The sequence below is a fragment of the Ranitomeya variabilis genome, chromosome 2 (genome assembly GCF_051348905.1).
Source record: "Ranitomeya variabilis isolate aRanVar5 chromosome 2, aRanVar5.hap1, whole genome shotgun sequence".
Classification (NCBI taxonomy): Eukaryota; Metazoa; Chordata; class Amphibia; order Anura; family Dendrobatidae; genus Ranitomeya; species Ranitomeya variabilis.
The window spans coordinates 878,848,387-878,874,492 of record NC_135233.1 but is presented as its reverse complement, the minus strand read 5'-3'; the positions used below and the strand labels follow the sequence as shown (position 1 = coordinate 878,874,492).

Below are 26,106 nucleotides of genomic sequence, written 5' to 3'. Positions count from 1 at the left end.
CAAATTTGGTAATTTTATAATCTGCATGCGAATATGCTTTACATCCCTGTTTAACCAGAGTGCATCTGAATGTGGTGAGCTGACTTTCCTTGTACCATTTACTTCTGTTATCTATCTAAAGTAAATGAAGATACTGTAAGACCCTAAAGGTACCTTCACACGAAACGACTTTGTAACGATATCGCTAGCGATCCGTGACGTTGCAGCGTCCTGGCTAGCGATATCGTTTCGTTTGACACGCAGCAGCGATCAGGATCCTGCTGTGATGTCGCTGGTCGCTGAATAAAGTCCAGAACTTTATTTGGTCGTCCGATCGCCGTGTATCGTTGTGTTTGAAAGCAAAAGCAACGATACCAGCGATATTTTACACTGGTAACCAGGGTAAACATCGGGTTACCAAGCGCAGGGCCGCGCTTAGTAACCCGATGTTTACCCTGGTTACCAGCGTAAAAGTAAAAAAACCAAACAGTACATGCTCACCTGCGGGTCCCCCAGCGTCTGCTTCCTGACACTGACTGAGCCCGGCCCTAAAGTGAAAGTGAAAGCACAGCGGTGACGTCACCGCTCTGCTGTTAGGGCCGGCGCTCACACAGTACAGGAAGCGGACGCCGGGGGACACGCAGGTGAGCATGTACTGTTTGTTATTTTTACTTTTACGCTGGTAACCAGGGTAAACATCGGGTTACTAAGCGCGGCCCTGCGCTTAGCAACCCGATGTTTACCCTGGTTACCCGGGGGCCTCGGCATCGTTGGTCGCTGGAGAGCGGTCTGTGTGACAGCTCCCCAGCGATCAAACAGCGACGCTGCAGCGATCGGCATCGTTGTCGCTATCGCTGCAGCGTCGCTTCGTGTGAAGGTACCTTAACTCCTAAAAAGATAAAATATATTACAATAGTAATGTCCTCTTTTTGGCCTCCGTTCATCAGCAATGTCCCCCTTTGTACACCATTGTTACCCTTCATTTGCTCCATACAGTAGTAAATACCTTATCTGTGTTCCCCATGTTATAATAATGCTCCCACTGTATCTCCCATAAAATAGTAATGCCCACTCAGTTGACTTCATAAAATTGTAATGTTCCTCTTTGTGGCTCCAATACATAAGTAATGTTCCGCTTTGTGTCTCAGTAGTAATGTCACTTTTGGTGACCCCCATACATTAACAATGCCCTCTTTGTTCCATCATACTGTACTGACTGAAATGATGCCCCTTTCTGTGGTGCTAATGCAGCAATATCCTCTTTGTGTAGAACGTATGTTACCCCATTGTGTACAGTAGTAGTGTTCTTGGCAAGAGTACTTCACACAGTAGTTCACCCCACCCTTTGTTCTTACAACAGAAGTAATGAATCTCACCCATTCCAATTCCTATGATGAGTAGCAATTTTATCTTCCTATCCTTATCTAACACTGGTAGCACAATGCATTGTTGCCTTTGTGCCAACTGCTATGGTTCACTGACATTCTCTGCTGCTCTAGACGTGTTTTACACTAGTAACTTCCATTGTAAGGAGTTGGGTAAATGAGAAGATTCACACAGTTAATACCGAACTGAGATTCTGCAAGCGAGCATCGCCATCTGCTGATCAAAGATGATATGGAAAGAGAAAGCAGAGAGAATTACATTAGTAGGAACTGAAGAGAGGGAAGAGATTGAATGAGACACCCGGTCAGGGATGGAAGAGGAACATTCATGTGAGCCATAGCTCCTGGTGTAGATATACAGTACAACGGGGATTGGGGCTGAGCTCCAAAGTGGCCAGTGTGAAGGATGTGCAAAGTGACTCATCAATACAGGACTTGTGGCCCAACGGTGGAGTGTCTAGATTCCCTTTAGGGCTTGTATGATGGTTCATGTAGCGCCGGTGTCCTAGTGTAGCACCCTGTGTTCATCAGAAGCCAAGCCTAACCCTATCAGTCAAGCCTAACTCTACCATCAGGGGCACTAGTGAAGAGTCAGGTGTTCACACCCCTCAAGGCTCTCCTCAGACCACAGCACAGTGGTTCTTCCACTCCCATTACAGTCCATATTGCTTAGAGAGTGACAGAGAGACGATGGTGCCAGGTCCAATAGTACTGTGAAGCACTTCAGTTGGAGATGTCAGCTCCAAGACACCACTAATGATAGTTGTTCACTTGCAATAACAGAACAATAGCGTGGTAATAGATTTGTCTTAAAACCTAGTATAGCCAAATTGTTGTATTTGTACTGCATAACAATTTACTTTAATTCTACTGTTTGCTTTACCCTTTGATTTTGTGCTGTAGGCACCACATATATCTGTGTTAATCATATAAATACCTGTTGGTTAAAGGGAACCTGTCACCTCGTTTTGCCGCTATAAGATGTGGCCACCGCCTTTCGGGGATTAGCTACATCATTCTATAATGCTGTAGATAAAACTTGTTTTTCTTATCTTTCAGGTTAGATCGGGGGCTTATTATACTCACCCGGGGGGGCGGTCCAGCTCGATGGGTGTCGCAGGTCCTGGTCCGGCACCTTCCATCTTCATGCGATGTCGTCATCCTGCTTGCTTCGTGTCGCACTCCTGTGCAGGCGTACTGATCTGCCCTGTTGAGGGCAGAGCAAAGTACTGCAGTGTGCAGGCGCCAGGAAAGGTCAGAGAGGCCCAGCACCTGCGCATTGCAGTACTTTGCTCTGCCCTCAATAGGGCAGATCAGTACGCCTGAGCAGGAGCGCGACATGAACCAAGTAGGATGACGACATTGCATGAAGTTGGGAGGCGCCGGACCTGGACCTGCAACACCCATCGGACCAGACAGCACCGGACTGCCCCCCCAGGTGAGTATAATAAAACTTGTTTTTCTTATTTTTCAGGTTTGATCGGGGGCTTTTCTACAGCATTATAGAATGCTGTAGATAAGCCACGAAGGGCATTGGCCACATCTTATAGCGGAAAAATGAGGTGACAGGTTCCCTTTAAGTTACCACTAAGTCATCCTTCTATGCTTGACTTCTCACCTGCTCTTCCATCTTCTGTTCCTGTTTTGGATTGCTCTGTCTGGATCTGACCTTTGGTATGTTTCTGGCTGTGCTTTCATCTCACCCTCTTGTTACCACGCCCCAACTGGCTTTTTTGACCCCTGTCTTGCTTCAGACCTTTCTACTGCCTGCCTTTCTGACACCGCGTTCCTGGCTGCTGCTGACTTGGCTTATATGACCTCTCTCTACTAAACCGAAAAATGCCCTCCTGGCCAGCAGAGGGCTAACCTCTATGCCATAATGCATAAACCTATAAATAATGTGCTAAGTTGCAAGATGGTAAGGACGCTAATGAATAACAAAAGAGCAACCAAGCAGAAAGAGGTACCAAAACTAGAATAAATTTTATTTAAGTGTCAAATACACAAAAGAGCAATAATTATACATGGACAAAAACAGTGAGGGGAAAAGAAAACATGCCAATGAATGCCAGCAGCCAACAAGATGTAGGAGAGTGGCTGGGGAAGGACAAAACAAGTCCAGATGATCTGAACACACCACTGCCGGAAAAACGCCCAAAGGAAAAGACAATTTAAAATAACCAATAATGCTAAGCATAAATACTGAATCTGCACACTGTAAGAAGCATCTCCTAAACAAATAAAGTGAGTGCTGAGAATAGCGAATGGATCCGAGGAGCAGCTCTAGCAGGTAAAATACCATCAGAACCTGTGCAGATTCAAGGTAGGGCAAGCAATTATATTCAGCGCCAAACCACCAGTCCTAGGCGTAAAATATATATACTGGGCAAATAGCCAAAATATTACCTTGCGACATGGCGGGCACCGGATTCCGGCGTGGTGTGGGCAGGAGAGGGCCTCGACGCACGTTTCGCCGAGCAGGCTTCGTCAGGAGGCGTGGCTAGATATTGGAGGGGTTGGGCAATATATACGAGCAGATTATAATCTAGTGGCCAATCGGCGCGCATCCATCATGATGCGGTAACGCCCGGCCGCCGGATGCAGCGGCGCACCACGGGGTATGGGCGGGAGGACAAACGTCATCACCGCCCATCTCCGCGGCAACGCCGCAAACATCCGGCAAAGCCGGGCGCACCACAGCGCATGCGTGGAGCGCGCACAGGCTTGGAAGATGAACATCTGGACTTGTTTTGTCCTTCCCCAGCCACTCTCCTACATCTTGTTGGCTGCTGGCATTCATTGGCATGTTTTCTTTTCCCCTCACTGTTTTTGTCCATGTATAATTATTGCTCTTTTGTGTATTTGACACTTAAATAAAATTTATTCTAGTTTTGGTACCTCTTTCTGCTTGGTTGCTCTTTTGTTATTCATTAGCGTCCTTACCATCTTGCAACTTAGCACATTATTTATATGACCTCTCTCTACTGCCTGTTGAGGAGTTTGCTCAGCTCTGCGGGTATTCGCTTGAGGTGAGCTCCTGTTACCGCCCTTCCTCGCCCTCTGGAGGTTATCCCTGTACTGCACGACACCAACACTGTATGATGGCCTTGTCACTGTAATCTCCACACTGTATGATGGCCCCATAGATAGCCTCCATATAGCATAATACACCAGATAGTCCTCAATATAATAAAATGCACTCCCCATAGGCCTCCATATAATATAATGTACTCCCCATAGGTCTCCATATAGTATAATGCACTCCCCATAGGTCTCCATATAGTATAATGCACTCCCCATAGGCCTCCATATAGTATAATGCACTCCCCATAGGTCTCCATAGGCAGACTCTATAGTATAATGTACCAACCATAGGCAGACTCTATAGTATAATGCACTCCCCGTAGGCAAAGTCTATAGTATAATGCACTCCCCATAGGCAGACTCTATAGTATAATGCACCCCCATAGGCAGACTCTATAGTATAATGCAGCCCCTAATATAATGCACCCACATAGGCAGCCTCTATAGTATAATGCACCCGCATAGGCAGCCTCTATAGCATAATGCAGCCTCTATAGCATAATGCAGCCCCATAGGCAGACTCTATAGTATAATGCAGCCCCTAATATAATGCATCCACATAGGCAGCCTCTATAGTATAATGCACCCCCATAGGCAGCCTCTATAGCATAATGCAGCCTCTATAGCATAATGCAGCCCCATAGGCAGACTCTATAGTATAATGAACCCCCATAGGCAGCCTCTATATTATAATTCACTCCCCATAGTCAGCCTCTATATTATTATTCACTCCCCATAGGCAGCCTCTATATTATAATGCACTCCCCATAGGCAGCCTCTATATTATAATGCACCCCCATAGGCAGCCTCTGTCTTATAGTGCAATCCCATAGGCAACCTCTATCTTATAATGCACCCCCATAGGCAGCTCCTTTATTATAATGCACGCCCATAGACGGCCTCTATATTACAGTGCCTGAACTTTTCAACCTTTTCCCACATATCATGCTTCAAACATAAAGATACCAAATGTAAATTTTTGGTGAAGAATTAACAAGTGGAACACAATTGTGAAGTTGAACAAAATTTATTGGTTATTTTAAATTTTTGTGGAAATTCAAAAACTGAAAAGTGGGGCGTGCAATATTTTTCGGCCCCTTTACTTCCAGTGCAGCAAACTCACTCCAGAAGTTCATTGTAGATCTTTGAATGATCCAATGTTGTCCTAAATGCCTTATGATGATAAATATAATCCACCTGTGTGCAATCAAGTCTCCGTATAAATGCACCTGCTCTGTGATTGTCTCAGGGTTCTGTTTGAAGCACAGAGAGCATCATGAAGACCAAGGAACACAACAGGCAGGTCTGTGATACTGTTGTGGAGAATTTTAAAGCTGGATTTGGATACAAAATGATTTCCAAAACTTTTAACATCTCAAGGAGCACTGTGCAAGCGATCATATTGAAATGGAAGGAGCATCATACCACTGCAAATCTACCAAGACCCGGCTGTCCCTCTAAACTTTCATCTCAAACAAGGAGAAGACTGATCAGAGATGCAGCCAACAGTCAGTCGTACACGGTACAAATCTGGCCTTTATGGAAGAGTGGCAAGAAGAAAGCCATTTCTCAAAGATATCCATAAAAAGTGTTGTTTAAAGTTTGCAACAAGCCACCTGGGAGACACACTAAACATGTGGAAGAAGGTGCTCTGGTCAGATGAAACCAAAATCGAACTTTTTGGCAACAATGTCAAACGATATGTTTGGCGTAAAGGCAACACAGCTCATCAACCTGAACACACCATCCCCACTGTCAAACATGGTGGTGGCAGCATCATGGTTTGGGCCTGCATTTCTTCAGCGGGGACAGGGAAGATAGTTAACATTGATGGGAAGTTGTATGGAGCCAAATACAGGACCATTCTTGAAGAAAACCTGTTGGACTCTGCAAAAGACCTGAGACTGGGACAGAGATTTTTCTTCCAACGAGACAATGACCCCAAACATAAAGCAAAATCTACAATGGAATGGTTCACAAATAAACGTATCCAGGTGTTAGAATGGCCAAGTCAAAGTCCAGACCTCAATCCAATCAAGAATCTGTGGAAAGAGCTGAAAACTGCTGTTCACATACGATCTGCATCAAACCTCACTGAGCTCGAGCTGTTTGCCAAGGAAGAATGGGCAAGAATTTCAGTCTCTCAATGTACAAAACTGATAGAGACTAGTGATGAGCGAGTGTACTCGTTGCTCGTGTTTTCCCGAGCACGCTCGGGTGACCTCCGAGTATTTATGACTGCTCAGAGATTTCGTTTTCATTGCGGCAGCTGAATGATTTATAGCTACTAGCCTGCTTGATTACATGTGGGGATTACCTAGCAACCAGGCAACCCACACATGTACTCAGCCTTGCTAGTAGCTGTAAATCATTCAGCTGCTGCGATGAAAACTAAATCTCTGAGCAGTTACAAATACTCAGAGGTCACCCGAGCGTGCTCGGGAAAACCCCAGCAACGAGTACACTCCCTCATCACTAATAGAGACATACCCTAAGCGACTTGCAGCTGTAATCGCAGCAAAAGGTGGCGCAACAAAGTATTAAGTTAAAAGGGCTGAATAATATCGCACGCCCCACTTTTCAGTTTTTGAATTTCCACAAAAATTTAAAATAACCAATACATTTTGTTCAACTTCTCCATTGTGCTCCCCTTGTTGATGATTCTAAACCAAAAATTTACATTTGGTATCTTTGTTTGAAGCATGATATGTGGGAAAAGGTTGAAAAGTTCCAGTGAGCTGAATACTTTCGCAAGGCACTGTATAATGCACCCCCATATGCAGCCTCTCTCTTATAATGCACACCCATAGGCAGCCTCTATATTATAATGCACCCCCATAGGCAGCCTCTATAGTGTAATGCTGCCCCATAGGCAGACTCTATAGTGTAATACAGCCCCATAGGCAACCTCTGTATTATAATGAAACCCCATAGGCAGCCTCTATATTATAATGTACCCCCATAGGCTGCCTCTATATTATAATACACCCCCATAGGCTGCCTCTATATTATAATACACCCCCATAGGCAGCCTCTATATTATAATACACCCCCATAGGCAGCTCTATATTATAATGCTCCCCCATAGGCAGCCTCTGTGTTATAATGTTGCCCCATAGGCAGCCTCTATACTGTAATGCTGCCCTATAGGCAGCCTCTGTATTATAATGCACCTCCATAGGCTTCCTCTATATTATAATGCACCCCCATAGGCAGCCTCTATATTATAATGCACCTCCATAGGCAGCCTAAATATTATAATAAACCCCCATAGGCAGCCTCTATAGAGTTTATATTATAATGCACCCCCATAGGCAGCCTCTATATTATAATTCACCCCCATAGGCAGACTCTATATTATATTGCACCCTATAGGCTGCCTCTGTAATATAATGCAGTCCCACTAAGAAAAATAAATAAATACTCACCTCTCTTCCTCCTGTTTCCTCCACTGCTCCGAGTGGCAGCACATCTCTAGACCGCAAGCGCACCGCCGTGTACTGGTGAAGTCATCGTGCCCCCTGTCAGTGTCGGTGTCGGTGACATTAGACACTGAGAGGGTGATGATGGGAGAAGGAGTGTAACGCTCCTTCTCTCATCAATGCGGTCAGCTGTATCGGCATCTAGCCGATACAGTTGAACCTGCAATGACTGGTGGGGGCCCACTGCTGGTACCGGGCCCCCCACCAACTGCTTGGTGGTTCCATAGCGGCCGGGTGGCAGAGCAGAGAGATCAATTCTCCCTGATGGGTGGGGGCCCACTGCTGGCACCGGGCCCCCCACCGCCAGCTCAGGGGCTCCATAGCGGCCAGGTGGCAGAGCAGAGAGATTGATTCTCCCTGCTCTGCTGCAGAATGTAATTCTATCGGCGCACTGTGTATGCCGATACAGTTACAATAGCATAGATTCAGGTGGGCCTCCTCAGAGCGCGGGGCCTGGGGTGAATGACCCCTCTGCCCCCCGGGTAGCTACACTACTGCATAGGTGGAAAGGAAGGGAACTAATGTCTTTCTGCTCCGTTGTAGTTTTTAACTGGATATGCATCCTGTGCACATACAGTAGATCCAGCCAAGAGTATGTCTGGTCACCAATGGGCCGTCATCTCTTTTAGGCTTTGTCAGAGTTGCACTAACTGTGACTGTGATAGGTATACCAGTGGTATCATTGTTTCTGGGGAAAAAAAGCTAATTTTTTATCATTATAGGCAACCGTTTAAAGCTCTGACTTTAAAACACAATTAGTTTGTAAATGTCTATGCTTAAGTGAAATAACAGTGAATGATGTTCCCTTTTAGCAAGTTTTAGCTATCCCTTAAACATGAAGATTTTCAATCTGACAGGCAAATTCTTTGCAATCGTTTAGAATTAAGGACTGTTTACCAAATGATATGAAAATCACCTGTGAATCTATCTGCATATAGCTATATTTAATACCCAACCATGTTCATTTCCTTTGCCATAATTACTCTCTGATAATAGCAGGACTGACAAATAGAACTAAATAATATTACACATCAGAGATAAATATATGCCAGGAAAATACATTGGGATGTGAAATCTTGGCATGAAAAGAGAACAGGAAGCTGCACAAATGCCAGATACATTGACCTCATTGACTTGGCACATACAATAGTCTTACAAGACTGATTCAAGTCTATATTATTCTTAACCAGGTTAGCCAATTATAAATGAATACGAGGATTATATTTTAAACTCTGAGAAATACGCTACCAGGAGAATTATACTTTGTCACAAAGATGTGAGCTTGAAAAGTTTTAACTTTATCACTTACATCTATTTATCAGAAGTATATTACTAAAATCAGTACCCCATCCCTAACTAAGGTATAATTAAGATTCAGTAGTAATGGAAATGGCCATAATTCAGTTGTATGAACTCCGAGTTCATAGAACTTCATAATCTCTATGAACACCGTGCAAAAAACACTAATATCAAGACAATTAAAATACTTACCTGTCCCTGTCTTCTGTTGGATCCCGAACGCTTGTGTCCTCTCCTGCATCATATAACCAACATTGTGACCTGGCAGCTCACAAAGCACCTTCTGTGTGAACAGCCATATAAAATGAGATGTTACGTGATAAAGGAGAGGACTGTTGCAACGTTGAAATGGCAGCAGACAGTGACTGGTGAGTATTTTAATGCACAAACTGAATATAGATTACTGTTAGCTAACACATGGGCAATACAAAAGCTGTAGTGTTTCTTTAATTTTTTGTATCGCTCCGTTGTCAAACCCAAAATATTAGTGAACTGAAAGCCATTGGCCATAAGAAAAAAGCTAAGATTTCTGTCAGAAGCTGTACTCTGGCTACGTATCATGTTTATAGTAGGTCATATCAGCCAAAGGGTGCTCTACTAAGTACTAAAGAAACTTGTCCTGAAGGGGTTGAGCAATTCTGAGACTGCAGTAGTATATATCTGTGGAATTTGGAGAAACCACTTGTTATATTAATTTTACTGAGCTATTTAAATTGTTCTTGTTTCATTAGTTTGTTAATTTTGTTAATAAAACTAATTTGCAATTTGGGTTCTATAGTATTTGTTGGGCTCAGTAGGTGAGGTGGATTCTCAAAGCCCGAGGTCCGGGTAGGCACATAAACCACAGGTGTCATTGCAGCTGACAGGTGAGGAATGTGGGAGACAGGTAGCAGAGGTACTGGAAACCACAAACAGATAGCAGAGGTCCTGGAAGCTGCAGGCAAACATTTATGAGATTCTGGAAGACAAGGTTCAGGTAGAAGAGACTCTGAAAGGCACAGGCGGACACATAGCAGAGGTCCTGGAAACAACAGGTGGATAAGAGGCATCCTGGGAGCCACATGATGACAGTTACAGATCTACTGGAAGATCGGGAACAGGTAGCAAAGATCCTGGAAGCCACAGATGGACACATAAAGTTCCTCGAAGAGAGGGAACAGGTAGCGGAGATCTTGAAAGCCACAGGTGGGAAGGATTAATCCTTGAAGCCACAGATCAACACATTGCAGAGGTCCTGGAAGACTGGTACCAGGTAACAGAAGTCCTAGAAGACTGGAGACATCTGAGAAACTGAAGACAGGTAGCAGAGATGCTGAAAGCAGAAAGGAGACATCCTAGAGACTGCAGACAGGTTGCAGAGGTACTGAATGCTGCAAGCAGATGGATAAGTGAGGTACTAAAAGATGCAGGTAGCTAGGAGACATCCTGGAGACTGCAAACAGAGGTACTATACCACAGACACATAAAAGACAGGTAACTGAGGGACTGGAAGCTGTAGGCAGCCAGGAGATGGCTTGGAAGCCTCAGATAGGTTGCAGAGGTACCAAAGGCTGGAGGCAGACAGGTAAGTGAGGTACTGTAAACCACAGGAAGCCAGGAGAAACAGTGTACTTTTATTATCTGTATAACTCTTGTAATTCTGTGTGACAGCAGCTGCTCCTCACTGCTCCCCCCTCTCATCTGGGATATTACATCACACACCAGTGTGCAGCTCCTCCCTGTGAGGAACAGTCAGTTTCCTGATAATAGCAGGGGTCATGGCCTGTAGCAGGCTGTTCCTAGCTGCTAGTAGCAGTTATGTCAACAAGAAGATGCAAATACACGCTGTGAACCTCTGCTGTACAACCCATGACAGTGCATAATGTATCCTGCCATGTGTCATACAAAGAGGAGATGCAGAGCACTGAATTGGTTTGAACAGTTTCATGTTTGGTTTATGATAACTTTTCAGCATTTTCATTCTTTTTACAGGTAAAGTTCATTCGGGTGCAGAAAATTCGATATGTCTGGGATCACTCCAAAAAGAAATTTGAGAAAATTGGGTATGTGTGACTGTGTGCCTCAGAAATACAACGTACATTATGATTTAATAGACAATTTCTAAGCTGATTAGTTTATTAATATTGTGGAAGGTCAGCTCACTTAGCTGCTCCTTGAGATAGACACAGGCACACGTGGGGTTAAAGTCTCTGGGTGGTTTATTGTATCATAAACCTAAAACCCAACATGGTAACAGAAAAAACAGCCTGTCTGGCTCAAAAGAAAATAAACAGTTCATACACAGTCCTGCCCAGTTCTTCTGGGCCAATGCATATGGCAGCTCTCACAGGAGCTTCAGTATGGAGACTTCCTGGCCTCCACACATCACAGAGGAAAAAAAGTGGCTGCACATTTATTTCCCCAGCCACACCCTTGAGGTGGAGATATGGTGAGTAAGCATCCCGCCAATCTCTTTAGCTACTCACCTAAAAACCCGCACATAACATGGCTGCTTAACTCCTTCAGCACATGAAAAGAAACTTATAGGTTTCTATATCACGGAGGAAAGCAATCTCCATGACACATATCTCTCCTCACAACCAGTGCCGGTGACCCTGTCACAATATGTTTACCATAAAGCATTTTATCACTTTGCAATTATGTTTTTATTTTCTGCCATTTACCGTTCCATACATGTCAGCCAATTTTGAGATATAAAAATGAAACAATTTCTAGACACATCATAGTTCTGGACATATCCTACATCCTCTAAATTTAGGCAGTCCTTGGACAAATACATCTTTTGACTTTTCCAGTTTTTATATGTGAAAAGAGCAAATGCATAATACAGTAAGTATTATAAGGGCATGATGAATTTTATATTTAATGAACAAAATGCACGGTCTATGTATAATCCATTTGTGTGTCCGTTAGCAAACCATTACATACAATTGTTTTTGTCATTTCAGAACCTTAGAAGATGAGCACTCATGTTATAGCATACATTCAAAGTATGGATTGGGACTGAAAAAAGAAGAACAAGATATCAGGTAACAAATATTTTAATGCTTAACCCCTTCACACCATGGTCATTTTAGTTTTTTTCATTGTTTCCTCCCCTTCTACAAAGAGCCATAACTTTTTTATTTTCTGTCAATATAGCCATATGATGGCTTTTTCTTTGTGGTACAAGTTGTTCTTTTGAATGGCACCATAGATTTAACCATACCATGTACTGGAAAACCATGAGAAAGTCTCATGGTGCAGAGGCGAGTTCACTGCAGTTTACTGGAAGAATTTTACTGTGGTGAATTTGAACTGCAGTAAATTCACCTCGGCAACATGAGAATTTCTCCCGCCATTAGCGGGGATCTCACCGAGGTCACAGCAGTTCAGTAGGGCTGAGAAAGCAGCATCAGTGACCGGAGGTAACCTCGATGATGTCACCGCTAGTCACTGACGCTGTTTGTTATTTTTAAATAAAAATGGAAAAGTGTGTTTTGTTTTATTTCAAATAAAATACTTTATTCTGGCTGTTTCTTTATTTAAAATATAACTATAGGATTAGTATTGGATAGGTGTCTTATAGATGCTTCTCTATTACTAAGCCATAGGCTTGATGTCACCTGACAATACAAAGGTGACATCAACCCCACAAATATGAACCCCACTTGGGAAGAGCTTTGGATGATTTTACCGCCGATCAGAAGCAGTGTTTTCTGTGCTGTCATGCATATAACATTGTGGCAAACACTGGATGTTCGGGCCCCCATTCAAGTGATTAGGGTCCGGGTTCGGGTCCTGGTTCTGTCCTGGTACCAGAACTTGAATTTTTTGTGTCTGTTCAGCCGAACTCACAGGACTCGAAAATTCAGGTGTCTGCCCATCTCTAATCACTTTTTCAGTACGATCCACCTAACCATAGCCTTGTCAATCCCATAATTGGTCATTTTTTCAATTAGGATAGTATGAGATACTTTATCAAATGCTTTGCTGAAATCGATATATACTATGTCTACCACATTTCCTTGATTAACGCAGTCAGTGATTCAATCATAGAAGAAAATTAGATTAAATGAAGTTGCAAAATTTAGATGCAACCAATAGTTGTGCCTAAATTTTGAGACTTTTGGCATCTTCATGACAAATTCTCCTATCCAGAAATAGGTGGAGCTTGGACAGATGGAGGCAGAGTGGGGGTCTAATGCCACACCTCAACTAATTCATGATCAGCTGTGGTGTGCCTACACAAGAAATCTCCATGGGGTAGATAACTGGAGTAAGATTTCTGGCATTGCGCACGGAGGTGCATGCTACTAGTCAGATGCTCCAGATTCATGTATCTCTTCAGAAGGGTCTAATTCCAGCATGCCCCATCATCAATCAGATCCTAACTTCCTGAATTAAAAGACTCTGACCCTATCTTTGTATTGAAGCATCTAATCAGCATGTGCAAAGGTCATTGTGAAGGGAGGAGGACTTAAAGGATCTGTGGTATCAACCATTTTGACTGGTGAATCCTGTGTTATTAGACATGTATAACAATGTTATCAGTCATTGTAATCCTGCCTATGATGATAAGAAAATTGATGTAAAATCTACAATAGGACATTTTCTGATGACACATTCTTTTAATAGGCAGCTGTTCTGCTTGGCTTATTTCAAAGCCTCTCCACATTTGATAAGAAAAAGAATAAGTTAGTTCAAATTGAAAAACAGATATAAATAAAGAAAACATTTCACCTTCTTCCTTATAGGAGACTTGTTTGCGGACATAACACTATTGAAGTTGAAGTGGCTCCTCTTTGGAAATTATTAATTAATAAAGTAGGTATACATCCTTTGTAGTCTATGATAGGCTGAAGATTTGGAGAAGTTAACGAGAGAGCTAATGTTATTATTTCTGTCATATGCAGGTGTTAAATCTCTTCTATGTGTATCAGTTCTTTACTGTGGTCTTGTGGCTGGCTGAAGGGTACTTGGGCTATGCGATTGCCATCCTCCTCTTGTGTTTTTGCACAATCACCTTATCTCTCATGGAACTACGCCAGGTATAAACTACAAGTTATTTCTTATTGGATTAGCAGCATTTTTTTTTACTGAAAGGACATAGAAACAATAAAAACTGTAGACATAGCTCACATGTTCAGTGTTAGCCTTGCAGTTTAGTAATCGGACAGAGCAACAAAGAGACATTTTATGTTCTCCTTCGAGGTTTTTTTAATGAATTTAATAAATTGGCCCCATCACATAATTCAAATAGCAGCCCATCCTAGGAACATGTTAGGATGTGTTGCAATCTGAAGAAACACATCTCTTGAAGACTGTGACTCAAATAACAGGAGGTTTATCATAAACAGACATAATAGAGCTGTCCCAGAAATGTATGACAGACGAAATATATTTTCTTCTCAGCTGTCTGAGCAAGGAAGACTGAGGTTGATGAAAAAAATTATTTGTGCTCAGTCAGCCAAGGAGAAGGTATATTTCTACTCCTGTCACACACTTATCCAGCAGCTCCGCTGTGTGCTCACAATTCAGCTAGTATAAATTCTCAGATCCTAAGTTTTGGGAGCTGTGCAACCTCAGACTGCAGCAAGTCCTCACACATGACTAGGAGAGACTGCCGTTTGAATTATGTGATGGGGCCATTTTATTACAGTTTTGGAAAATTCCTTTAAATTTGCAAAGGGTCACTACTACCCAATTACATGCTAATAGTTTAACTGCTGCTCTGAAATTTGGCCACAGTGACAAAGGCGAATGATGACAATCTCTGACCAGTGTGATGGAATATGATGGCGCTACATAAATAAATATTAACAAATAAATAATTTCAGTAAAGAATGCTTATGGTTGAACATGACCTGTATTTTTATGTTCTATTTAATAGCAATCTAGTAAGCTTCACAATTTGGTCAAAGCTCATAATAACATGAAGGTGGATGTTTGCCGGAGAAATGAAGGTATGATTATTTGGTAATTTTTACATGTATAAGATGCCCAAGCGAGGTAGTCGTGAGATAGCTTTGGTCCCCACTCGCTCAGGCAGCCTACAGACAAGGTCTGTCTCTGTCCCGGGGTCCTGCTAATTATGTGCTGCTTTCCACTTACTTCTGGCCTGCAGGCCTCTTCTGACTCCAGGAATCCTTTTTCTGGAACCAGGGCAGTAAATAATCCAGGAGACACGAGGTTAATAAAAAACAAACTTTTACTTTGTAAATGACAGTCTGTACAGTATTTTCAAGCAGAAGCAAAGGATAAGGCCCAACAGGTTTTTTGTCATCTTTCCCACAGGTACCAGATACAACTTCAGCCCTGGTTCTCGGTATAGCTGGCATGTCCCTCTTGTTGGCTTTCCTAGACCCAGGGAATCTTTCTCGCCTCTAGCAGTATATCCAGATTGCAATACCTTCCGCCCCATGTAGTCCGAGTCCATTTTCCCTGTAGCTTCACAAGCAGAGTATACCTCTGGCCCCCGACGTCCATCTCCAGGTTGTCCCAGGCCATTAGATGGAATAACACGGAACGGTATTTGCGACAATCCACTGATCTGAGTTTTAGGCTCACACTGTCCTTGGCAGCCTCAGTACTGCTATGTAACTCACTGCTGCCCTCACCCAGACTGACTGTCACCTCCAGCACTTGCCACTAGCACTCAGTTCCTTCTCCCAAAGCGAGCCGGCTGTGAACCCTCAACTCTATGCCTGTTGTGTTACTAGGTAAACTTTACATGCATTCTAGACAGTGACATCTTGTGGCCGTTAGTTATTACTACAGCCCAAAGAGGAATTACAATTGTTACATCAAGGAAACATATCAGGAACAAAACATTATTCCCATCCTACACCACAGAAGCATTGATGTATTCAGGGGAAGACGGCAGCTGGTCCATTTCCTTACACATGTTATAAGTTTTCTAAGCAAACCTTACTTTTTACATACTTTTTTTTTACATTAAATCATATTAATGATTTATCAGGATCAGATGATTTCATTGTCATAATTAATGCAAAAATCTCCTTTAAAGTGAATCCATCACTAGGTTTTTCATACCTCATCTGAGAGCAGCATGTTGTAAGGGCAGAGACCCTGACTCCACCAAGGTATCACTTATTAGGCTTCTTGCTGCAGTTTTGATACAAATGCAGGTTTATCTGTTGCAGATCTTCCTGATCTCACAATGCTGATCTCTGTATGACCCCACTCACTGCCAAGCTGCCAGTCAATGGTGTGGGCGTGGATATACAGAACTCATGATTGTGCAGAGCTACATAGTTTTACAAGTCCTTTTGTGATAATTCCCTGCTGATTACACATTGATTTTATCAAAATTGCACCAAACAGCCCAGTGAGTGACACATCATTGGAATCGAGTTCTCTGTGTCTACATTGTTACCCTAAGGTTAGGTGGCAATACCTGATGACATATTCCCATTAACCCCTTTACGACCTTAGACATATCCATACGTCCAGATTGCCTGTTACTTACCGACCTTGGACGTATGGATACGTCAGGGCGATGCCTGCACAACTCCCGGCACTTTAACCCCCTAAGTACGGAGATCGATATTGATTGCAGTATTTAGCAGTAAAGCAGAGGGAGGAACCCACTGCTTTTCTGTTTTACAAGTGATCAGACTGCAAAAGTGAAAGTCCCATAATGGGACAGAGTAAAAAAGTGAAAAAAAAAATTGTAAAAATATTTTTACAAAATCACGAAATAATAATGAAAAAAAATATATATATTGTACACATAAATAAATATTTTTATGAAAAAAAAGAAAAAAACAACAAAAGTACACATATTTGGTATCGCTGTGTATGTAATGATCTGACCTATAAAACTGTCCCACTAGTAAACCCCTTTAGTGAACACCGCAAAAAATAAATAAATTAAAAACAAGGCAAAAAGCAATGCTTTATCATTATTCCGCCAAAAAAAAGTGGAATAAAACGTGATCTAAAAGACGAATGTAAATGAAAAATAAAATGGTACTGCTAAAAACATCATCTTGTTCCGCAAAAAACAAGCCACCACACTGATGGTTTAGGAGGGTTGATCCTACTGACATATTCCCTTTAAACTTGTAATATTATTTTCTTACTTATGGTAAGCTCAGACTGGTGTGTAGTCTCTTTTGTATGAGAATTGGGCCGATTATGCTGATAACACTTGACTCAAACTCTATCAGAGATTTATTCGAGTGTAATCTGATTCTCTAAAGTAAGAGAATCGTATCACAGGTGCGAAGAAGATGGAAAAAGTAATTTCTACATCTTCTCCATTTCTCTGTGAGCGTAAAACGGACCACATTCAGATGACATCCGAGTGCAGTCCGATGTTTCACTAACACCCATAGACTTGCATTTGTGCATGGGATCCGAAAATCAAGGGCACACACGCGTGCTGCAATTGTTTTCTTATGAGAAAGTAATCGCAGATCCGCACTGCCCCGTAGTATAACATTGCGCTGAGTGCTATCTGATAAAACATGCCATATGCCAGTGTGGGCCTGCTCTAAGAATAAGGCTCAAAATGTATGTAGTAGAATAAATGCAGCAATAATTTGAAAGATAATTCCTGAACTATGACTAAGGGTCTAATGAGAATTCTCCAATTTCTTCCAGAGTGCAGTCAAATTGAGTCTCGACAGTTAGTTCCAGGGGACATTATTGTTTTAACTGGCAAGAACTTTTTCATGTCTTGTGATGCTATTTTAATCAATGGAACTTGTATTGTCAATGAGGGAATGTTAACAGGTAGGTGACAATCCAAATCCTTAGCACTGACTGCTAAAAAAACATACGGTACATTGCGGATCTCACGCTATTCAAACTGTTTTATAAGCTACTGATATTTGCTCCACTTTCTGTGTTCCTTCAGGTGAATGTATTCCTGTGACAAAAACACAACTGCCACATGGAGATGACACTATGCCATGGAAGCAGTACAGTGGAGAAGACTACAGTCGCCATCTCTTGTTTTGTGGCACTGAAGTAATAAGGACCGAATCCACCGCACAAGGTCCAGCCAGAGCTGTAGTCTTACGGACTGGTGAGTCTTAACCCCTTTCCGATGTATGACGTACGGGTTCGTCTTATGCCGGCTCACTGACTTTGATGTGGCTCGCACAAGTGACCAGACAATCTCAGCATCATGTTCCCTAACAGGACTATTAAATACAGTAAAAACTAAAAAAAAGTTCATAAAATATGAAAAAAACCCTCACAAAGTTCAAATCACCCCCTTAAAAATAAATTAATTAAAAAATATCCATATTAGATATTGCTCTTTTTTGAAAGTCTGGTTTATCAAAATATAAAATAAATTAATCCAATCTTTAAACTGTGTAATGAGACAAAAAATAGAAATGTCATAGTTACTTTTTTTTGCGGTCACAACACTGCAATAAAATACAATAAAAAGCAATCAAAAAAAGCATGATAATACATACCCCAAAATGGTATCAGTAAATGCATCTGCTTAGAACGCAAAAAATAAGCCCTTTCACGGTCCCATATATTTTTTTTTTTTACAAATTACCATTTTTTTCACCACTTAACTAAAAAAAAACTATGCATGTTTGGTATCTGCTTACCCATACTGACCTGAAGAATCATATTGTGGGTTTAGATTTACCGTATTGTGAATATGGTAAAATAAAACACCCAAAAACAATTGTGAAATGTCACTTTTTGCAATTTCAACGCACTTAGATTCTTACATTTTTTTTTGTTTTTAGTGCATGACATAAGAATTAAAATGGAGTCATTCAAAAGTATAAATTGTCCCGCAAAAAATAGCCCTGATACGGCTTTATAGATGGAAAAATAAAAAAGATATGGCTCTTAGAGGAAGGGAAGGAAAAGACAATAATGGAAAAATGGCACCGCATGAATGACTGTTGCCCCTTTTATTTAGTTACCTGGTCCTGGGTTATGTCAGTAAAGTCCTTTCTTCTTCACCAGTTATGCCATATTTTTGTAAATATAAAAAGGGTTCACCATACAGAAATGAAATGCAGATATCAGGATCAATTTGTACTTGTTTTGTCCAATTCAGTAATTTTCTGTCTTGACTTTTTCTTAGGCTTTAATACTACTAAAGGAGATATGGTTCGGTCCATATTGTATCCAAAACCCTTAAACTTCAAGCTGCACAGAGACGTGAAATGGTTTTTCATATTTTTGGGTTTTCTTGCTGTTGTTGGAATTTTATATGCAGTCATCATATTTGCTCAGAGAAAGGTATTGTGTGTTTTGCTATCATTATCGATTTGAAATGAGAGTTGACATTTCAAAACAGTTTTCGGAATTGACTGCTCAGTGAATAAACCCCTTTCATTCTTCTGTTATACTTCAATATTAAATAATTGAAATACTATAAAAAAAAATCTAAAAGAATTAGACATTTATCTAATTACAAGAGTTATCATTAATTAATTAATTAATTAAATTGAGGCTGGAGTGTTCGTTTGATTCAAAGGAAATATTTAAGTACTGTTCCTCAATCCAAAGCAATGTTCTGTTTTACATTCTGTAGTTGTAGTGTTATATAACAGAAAAAAAACAAAGAAAAAATGTGCTACCAAGAGGTCAATGACACAAAAAACTGCCTAAAGAAAACCTCTAAAATGATATTTTTATTAGTAATTTCAATCCTATCTGATCTCCTCGCTTATGCTATATCCAATGTTCCCTTACAGTACGTAGATTTTTGTGGGTGGTAGTACTATTCAAGTTTTTAATCATTGCTAATAAAAATATGGTTTTGGAGGTTTTTTTGTAGGTAGTTTTTTGTAGTTTTTATATACCATTGGATAAACATCTAGGTCTTAGAAAGGTTAAAGTTTATGAACAAAGTGGTCACCAAATGCTGTAAATTACAAAAAATAACAGACAGTAGGTACTCATCCTCCCAGTGATAGCTGTCTGCCGCTGTTCTGGTCTCGGTGTTTTGGTTGCATTGGTGCTGTCACATTGATAGCGCACATCATCATAGTCACCAACTCTAATTGATATAATTGGTAAATGAACTCAGCGGCTGTTCTGTGGTACCTGGAAAGAGGTGCCGAGGTCAATGATTGGTTTCATCGGTGATCTGCGCTATCGATGTGACATCACCGTTGCAGTCAAAACACTGAGCACAGAGCAGCGGCGGACAGCCATTGCTGGAGCCAGGGAGAGTGAGAACCTGCTGTGTTTGTTGTTGTATGTATTTTACAATATTTTGGGTCTACTTTGCTGATAACCTTTCTTAGAACTAGAAAAGTTACCCTAGTGATACCATTCCTATGACACTCCTGGTGATCTAAAGTGATTTAGCGATTTATATCAAATTCATCCAGAGGACGAAAGTGAAAAAGGAGTGTTGGCGTACATTATACATTGTGGATATGGGTTAATATCTAATATTACTGAAGGTCAATTTTATTATTATATATCATTATCATTATGTTTGAAAATAATATAACTAGAACTGAGTTCATAATATACAGACAGATCTAAGTAACGACCCTGAACCTTAAAGTAAACAGGCCTTACGTATTATGGACACTCCTTAGATTAGACTCAAAACACCAGAAACCATGGAGTCAAAAAGTTCATTTAAAAATGTATCATTACTTTATTCCTAGGCAAGTTCCACTTTGATGGGCCAGGCTGCTGACTGGCCCACCCTGGTGGTAAATCATGGGTAAGAACCTTGACTTAGTATTTGTTTTATCCTGACTTCATGCATTGCTGAACTGGCGGTGAACTTGCCTAGGAACAGTGATGATGCTCTCTATTAAGATACCTTAAACCAGATTAGTATCATCTATAGCAGGGGTGTCAAACTGCATTCCTCGAGGGCCTCAAACCATGCGTGTTTTCAAGATTTCCTTCTCATTGCACAAGGTGCTGGAATCATTCTGTGCAGGTGACTAAATGATCACCTGTGCAATACAAGGAAATCCTGAAAACATGACCTGTTTGCAGCCCTTGAGGAATGCAGTTTGACACCCCTGATCTATAGAGTGATATTATGCATTTTGTTAGGACTTAATGGAATGTTTAAGCACTGGCACTTTACTAATAGCATTTTTCTATTACTATACACTTGTTCATGGTGCATTTCCCATGTCCACAATATGTAACCTTTAGGATGAGCTATTTTTTAACTACCTGAGCCTTTCTATCTGACCTTCTCTTTACATGTATACATGTATTTCTTTATATACCTGTTTCGTAATGTTTTTGAATAAAGTAATGCTACATCTTTAAATAGATTTTTTGGCTCCGTGGTTTCATTATTATTATTTTGTCTAGGAGTTAATGGGGGTTATGGACAGGAAAGTTTAACTACTCATTTTGCTCTTATTTTATTGCCATTGCTCCCCTAAGTATTTCTTTTTTTAAAAGGGAATCTGACAGGTTCTCCATGCCCTTTAACCTATCAGCATTTGTACATTGACTTAAAAATAGCCTGCCTAATGTTATCCTGTACGAAACATTAACATTATGTTTAAAATAGAATTTTAAAGTCTGTTTAGAATATGCCAAATAACCTTTTGAGTAGTCCATGAGGCGTTGTTTTCCCCAGACTAGTTGTCCCACTCAGCATGTTACACTCCCCTATGGGTGTGATAACACAATTTGCAAGAGCTGCGTTTCACGCATGTGCGCGGCTTTCTTTCCTACATGTCAATGCGCCTTTGAAGCCGGGTGTACTCTTCCTTGCTCCAGAGGTGCCCTGTGCATGGCCGGAAGCAAAGAAGAAGCTTGATGTTAGAAGAACAGAGCTTACAGTGGCTCGGCGACTGATCTTTGACTCCTCTGTGAATGTCAGCCATGTTTATCCCTTCAAGACATGGACAGACGCCAGCTCTTGCAAATCATGTTTATCATGCCCACTGGTGTGTGATAACATACTGAGTGACTAATTTCGGAAACAAACGCCCCATCATCCAGTCAAAAGATTATTTACATATTAAAACTTTTAAAATACTTTTTAAAAACTTTTGTTAATATGTCATCCAGGATAAAGGGCTTGTTAGACAGGGTATTTACAGTATAAAGGAATATACAAATACTGTTGGGTTGGGGGGCATGGGGGACCTGTCAGTTTTACAGATATCTGTTTTTTTTATTTAGCGCTATTTTTTATGGTTTTTGCCAAGGTGGAATTGCTCACAGGATTCTTCACTTGTGTATCTTTAGACTGCTCTAAAAAATACCCTGTGAGCCCTTGGGTTAAGGCCATAAACATTAGCATTGAATAAAAGCACCGACATCTCTGGAATCATATGGTGGATATAACAAATACCCAAAACAAAACAGAATAGTCAAGGGTGCAGTGGGAATAAAATAAAAGTGGCCACTTTTGACCTGGTGACAGGTTCTCGTCAATAAATTGATCCAGAATTCCAGAATCCACGTGTTTTCTACACATTTATAGCATAACATAATTCTTTTTTCCTGTATCTGCCATTAGGGAGAACATACCCATCTGTGATTTATACAGGTCTCATTAAATTTGATAATAAATTCATATGCAGTTAGCTTCACCTAGTAGCAGACGACAAACATACAGAAATTAATTGAATTGTTTTTCCTGAACGTTTCAGAAGCAGGCTTCCAGGCTTTTCTAAATTCCCCCCTGCTTAAAGGGGTTGCCACTACTCAGACTATTTCTTCTGAATCCCTTTGTTTCTTCTCAGTAAAATAACACCTGTATGCACCTGGCACTGGCTTTCCTGGGGCTCACATGACATAACAATCACTGCAGCCAATCAGTACTCTCTTCACTGTCCCCTCCTTCGGTCACATCAAGACATCCGGAGGAAGTGAGAGAGCAGCTACAGCTCCTATTTCATCTGGATGTTAATTATGTCCATAGTAGAGGAGAATTAATCCAACGCTGATTGGCCACAGAGATCACATGACATAACAATGTCATGCGATCCCTGGGAGAGCCAGCGCTAAATCCACTGCAACGGTGCCGCCTCCTGAAGTGAGTATAGGTGTTATTATTTTACTGGCGGGAAATATAGGGATTCAGAAGGGGTTGTTTGAGTAGTGGGAAACCCTTTTATGTTTGTCTCTAATATAGATCTCACATGTTGTTTTGATTTTTAGGTTTCAGCGTGGAGAATTATTGTGGAATCACTTGTGCTTTTAACTTCTGCAATTTGTCCTATCATACCAGCTGCTCTAACTGTGGGAATTATGTACGGTCAAAGCAGATTGAAGAAGAAGACTATATTTTGTATAAGCCCAGATAGAATCAACATGTGCGGCCAGCTTAACCTCTTCTGTTTTGACAAAGTAAATATATTCTTATTTTCTTTTACTGATTTTGTTTCAAACTACATTTACAATGTAATATGTACATTAATATTTTTCTAAGTATATTTTCTATCCAGTTCTATTGCTGTATGTCAACAGCCATTGGGCAAAATGTCCTAATAAGGTATTTCATAATGAGTTTTCTAAACCAGAAAACCACATTCACTGGTACTTTCTGCTTTTTTATTTGCTTGCATTCATTGTGAAATATTTTCCATGAATTGTGTTCACCTTCAATGTATTAACCTTTGGTGACTGACTGGATTGAATATGGTCAATGCATTTTTTGCATATGCAGTCATAATTGGTATCAGTAAAGTCTTAAAGGAGCCCTTCCATTATTTTTCCCCTATACCTGTGTATACGTGTACTGTATGTCATGTAATGCTAGTATGATAACGTACTCATGTATTGTTGTCTTCTCTGGCTTCCAGTGTTGTTCTGCTCCACTTTTGACTTTAGTGATGGCAATTCAGACTATCCGAATTATCCTTTGCTCTATTATCCTTTGCTCTAATAGTATCTATTAATTATGCTCTATTTGTGAGCTGAAAGTCTCTTTTACAATGTTTCCCTATAGAGCCTTGTTCTGATGCTCCATAGGTTTACATTATAAAAGCAACTTCCGGGTCACACAGAGCGAGTGTGACCCGAAGAGTCTGAAGTGACATCATGGAGAAGCGGAGTAGAACGACGCTGGATACTGGAGAAGACTGTGAGTATATTGACACACGGACACTACACTACACTACATACACATATATGTGGGTGTAGGAAGGGAAGAAAAAGTCCATTAAAGTACTTCTTTAATTAACCTCATTATAAAAGTAACACATTGGTTACCCTGCATGGTGAATAACATAAAAAGTGGTTGCCAAACTTTCTTAAAAAATGTCAATAAAAAGAGATCAAAAGGTATCAATCCAAAAATGTTATTACTAAAACCATAGCTTGTTTCACAAAAAACTCCTCATATGTCTGTGTTGGTGAAAAATAAAAAAAAAGTTATGTTATTTCATTTGAAGTTTTACCCAGTATTTTACTATTTAAGGCCTCCTTCACTTGTCCATATAGAATATGTATGTATATATACGGTACAAGAGGCATCATTGTTTTCTATCAGTGTGTCATCCATGTGTCCATTTTTACCATCAGTGACTGAGTCATCTGTGTTTTTCCAGTATGGGTAAAGAAAGAAACAAATTTCGAAGCTTCTCTTATACTTTACAATTTTAAACACGGACAGCACACATGTCATTCGCATGCTGCACATGTTTTTCATGGACCCATAGACTTGTATTGGCCCTTGTCATCCATGTTGCCATAAAAAAGTACGTGTTTCTGAATGTTTTGCACAGAGGTACGGTTCATGTAAAAACTTGACCATGTGTGTAGCACCCTAGGCTATAATGGGTATGTGTGGTATCCGTGAAAAAAAAAATTCCATTCTGGAAACACAGACATATGAAGGAGGCCTGATACATAATTGTACATTTATTTGTCATCCCAAGTGCATGACCCTACATTTTTTTATATTAATATTAAATGCCTTTTCCCAGTCTAAACCATAAGCTTCAGCCCATCCTCATTAATTGAGCCTCCTTTGTGTTCATTAATTTCCAGAGTTTAATATCAAATACTGAAATTCTATTATATCTAAAGGAAGAGGGCCCATTACTGAACCTCTGATATCCTACAATGACCCCATCAGTGTGTTCCATTAATAACCACTCTGTTTCCTATCAGTTAGCAAATTGTTAACAACACATTTTTCATCTATACTTATTCTCAATATTGATAATAAAGAGCAAACCAATGCTTGACTATTTTAATTTCATTTACTTGCTCTACAGTAGCTATATTCATAAATCATGAAATTGCTTAACATTTTTCTCCTTATTCAGACAGGCACTTTAACCGAAGATGGACTTGACTTAATGGGCATAATACCGTCAGGAGGAACATGGTACTTTTTATTTTATTATTAGCTCACAAATTATATAGCTTTTTATAGATGCCAGTTATTCCACCTAGAATCCTGGGGTTCATTCCAACTTCATTAAAGAATTTTCAGAAAATGTTTTTTTTCTGCATCTTACTATGCTTGCAGAAAGGTTTTTTTTTTTTTTAAACGAGAAAACCCCCATGAAAAGATATTAAAGATGAGTGCATTGACCTACTGTTAATTAGCTACAAGTTGAATTTCTGGAAGTTTCAAAAATCCATTAATATCATCAATTTGTAATTTGATTGATAAAAATCATAAAAAAATAATGCCAGGTGCCATTTTACTCAGAGCTGAAGATTCTTGTAATTGCACCTTAATAACAGCATTTTTTCCTTGCCATTTTTGCCACACATTTCAAACAAGGAAGGCAATTTAAAACCGTGCTGTCCTAATTTTTTTTTACTGAAGAACAATCTTAAAGCCAAGGCTTGTCTGTTATAGAAAGTGTGCTTCCTGAAAAATTCATAGTATTGAAAAAATACATAAAAATGCCTCTCTACACACACATCTCTCCCAATTAACAGAATTGAGAACAGAATTAAGCAATCTGTTGAGTCTG

The 26,106-nt window shown here is 40.5% G+C and overlaps 1 protein-coding gene across 1 annotated transcript in view; it reads left to right on the top strand.

Annotated features, from left to right (window-relative positions):
- LOC143808076 (putative cation-transporting ATPase 13A5) overlaps nt 1–26,106 on the top strand; it is a 124,244-nt gene that overhangs the window by 46,920 nt on the left and 51,218 nt on the right. Inside the window, exons 4-13 of the mRNA XM_077290333.1 lie at nt 11,201–11,271; nt 12,178–12,258; nt 13,966–14,035; nt 14,125–14,259; nt 15,102–15,174; nt 17,840–17,971; nt 18,096–18,266; nt 19,302–19,459; nt 23,330–23,518; nt 25,444–25,505. Coding sequence (XP_077146448.1) covers nt 11,201–11,271; nt 12,178–12,258; nt 13,966–14,035; nt 14,125–14,259; nt 15,102–15,174; nt 17,840–17,971; nt 18,096–18,266; nt 19,302–19,459; nt 23,330–23,518; nt 25,444–25,505 — 1,142 coding nt within the window. The remainder of the gene's footprint in view (nt 1–11,200; nt 11,272–12,177; nt 12,259–13,965; nt 14,036–14,124; nt 14,260–15,101; nt 15,175–17,839; nt 17,972–18,095; nt 18,267–19,301; nt 19,460–23,329; nt 23,519–25,443; nt 25,506–26,106) is intronic.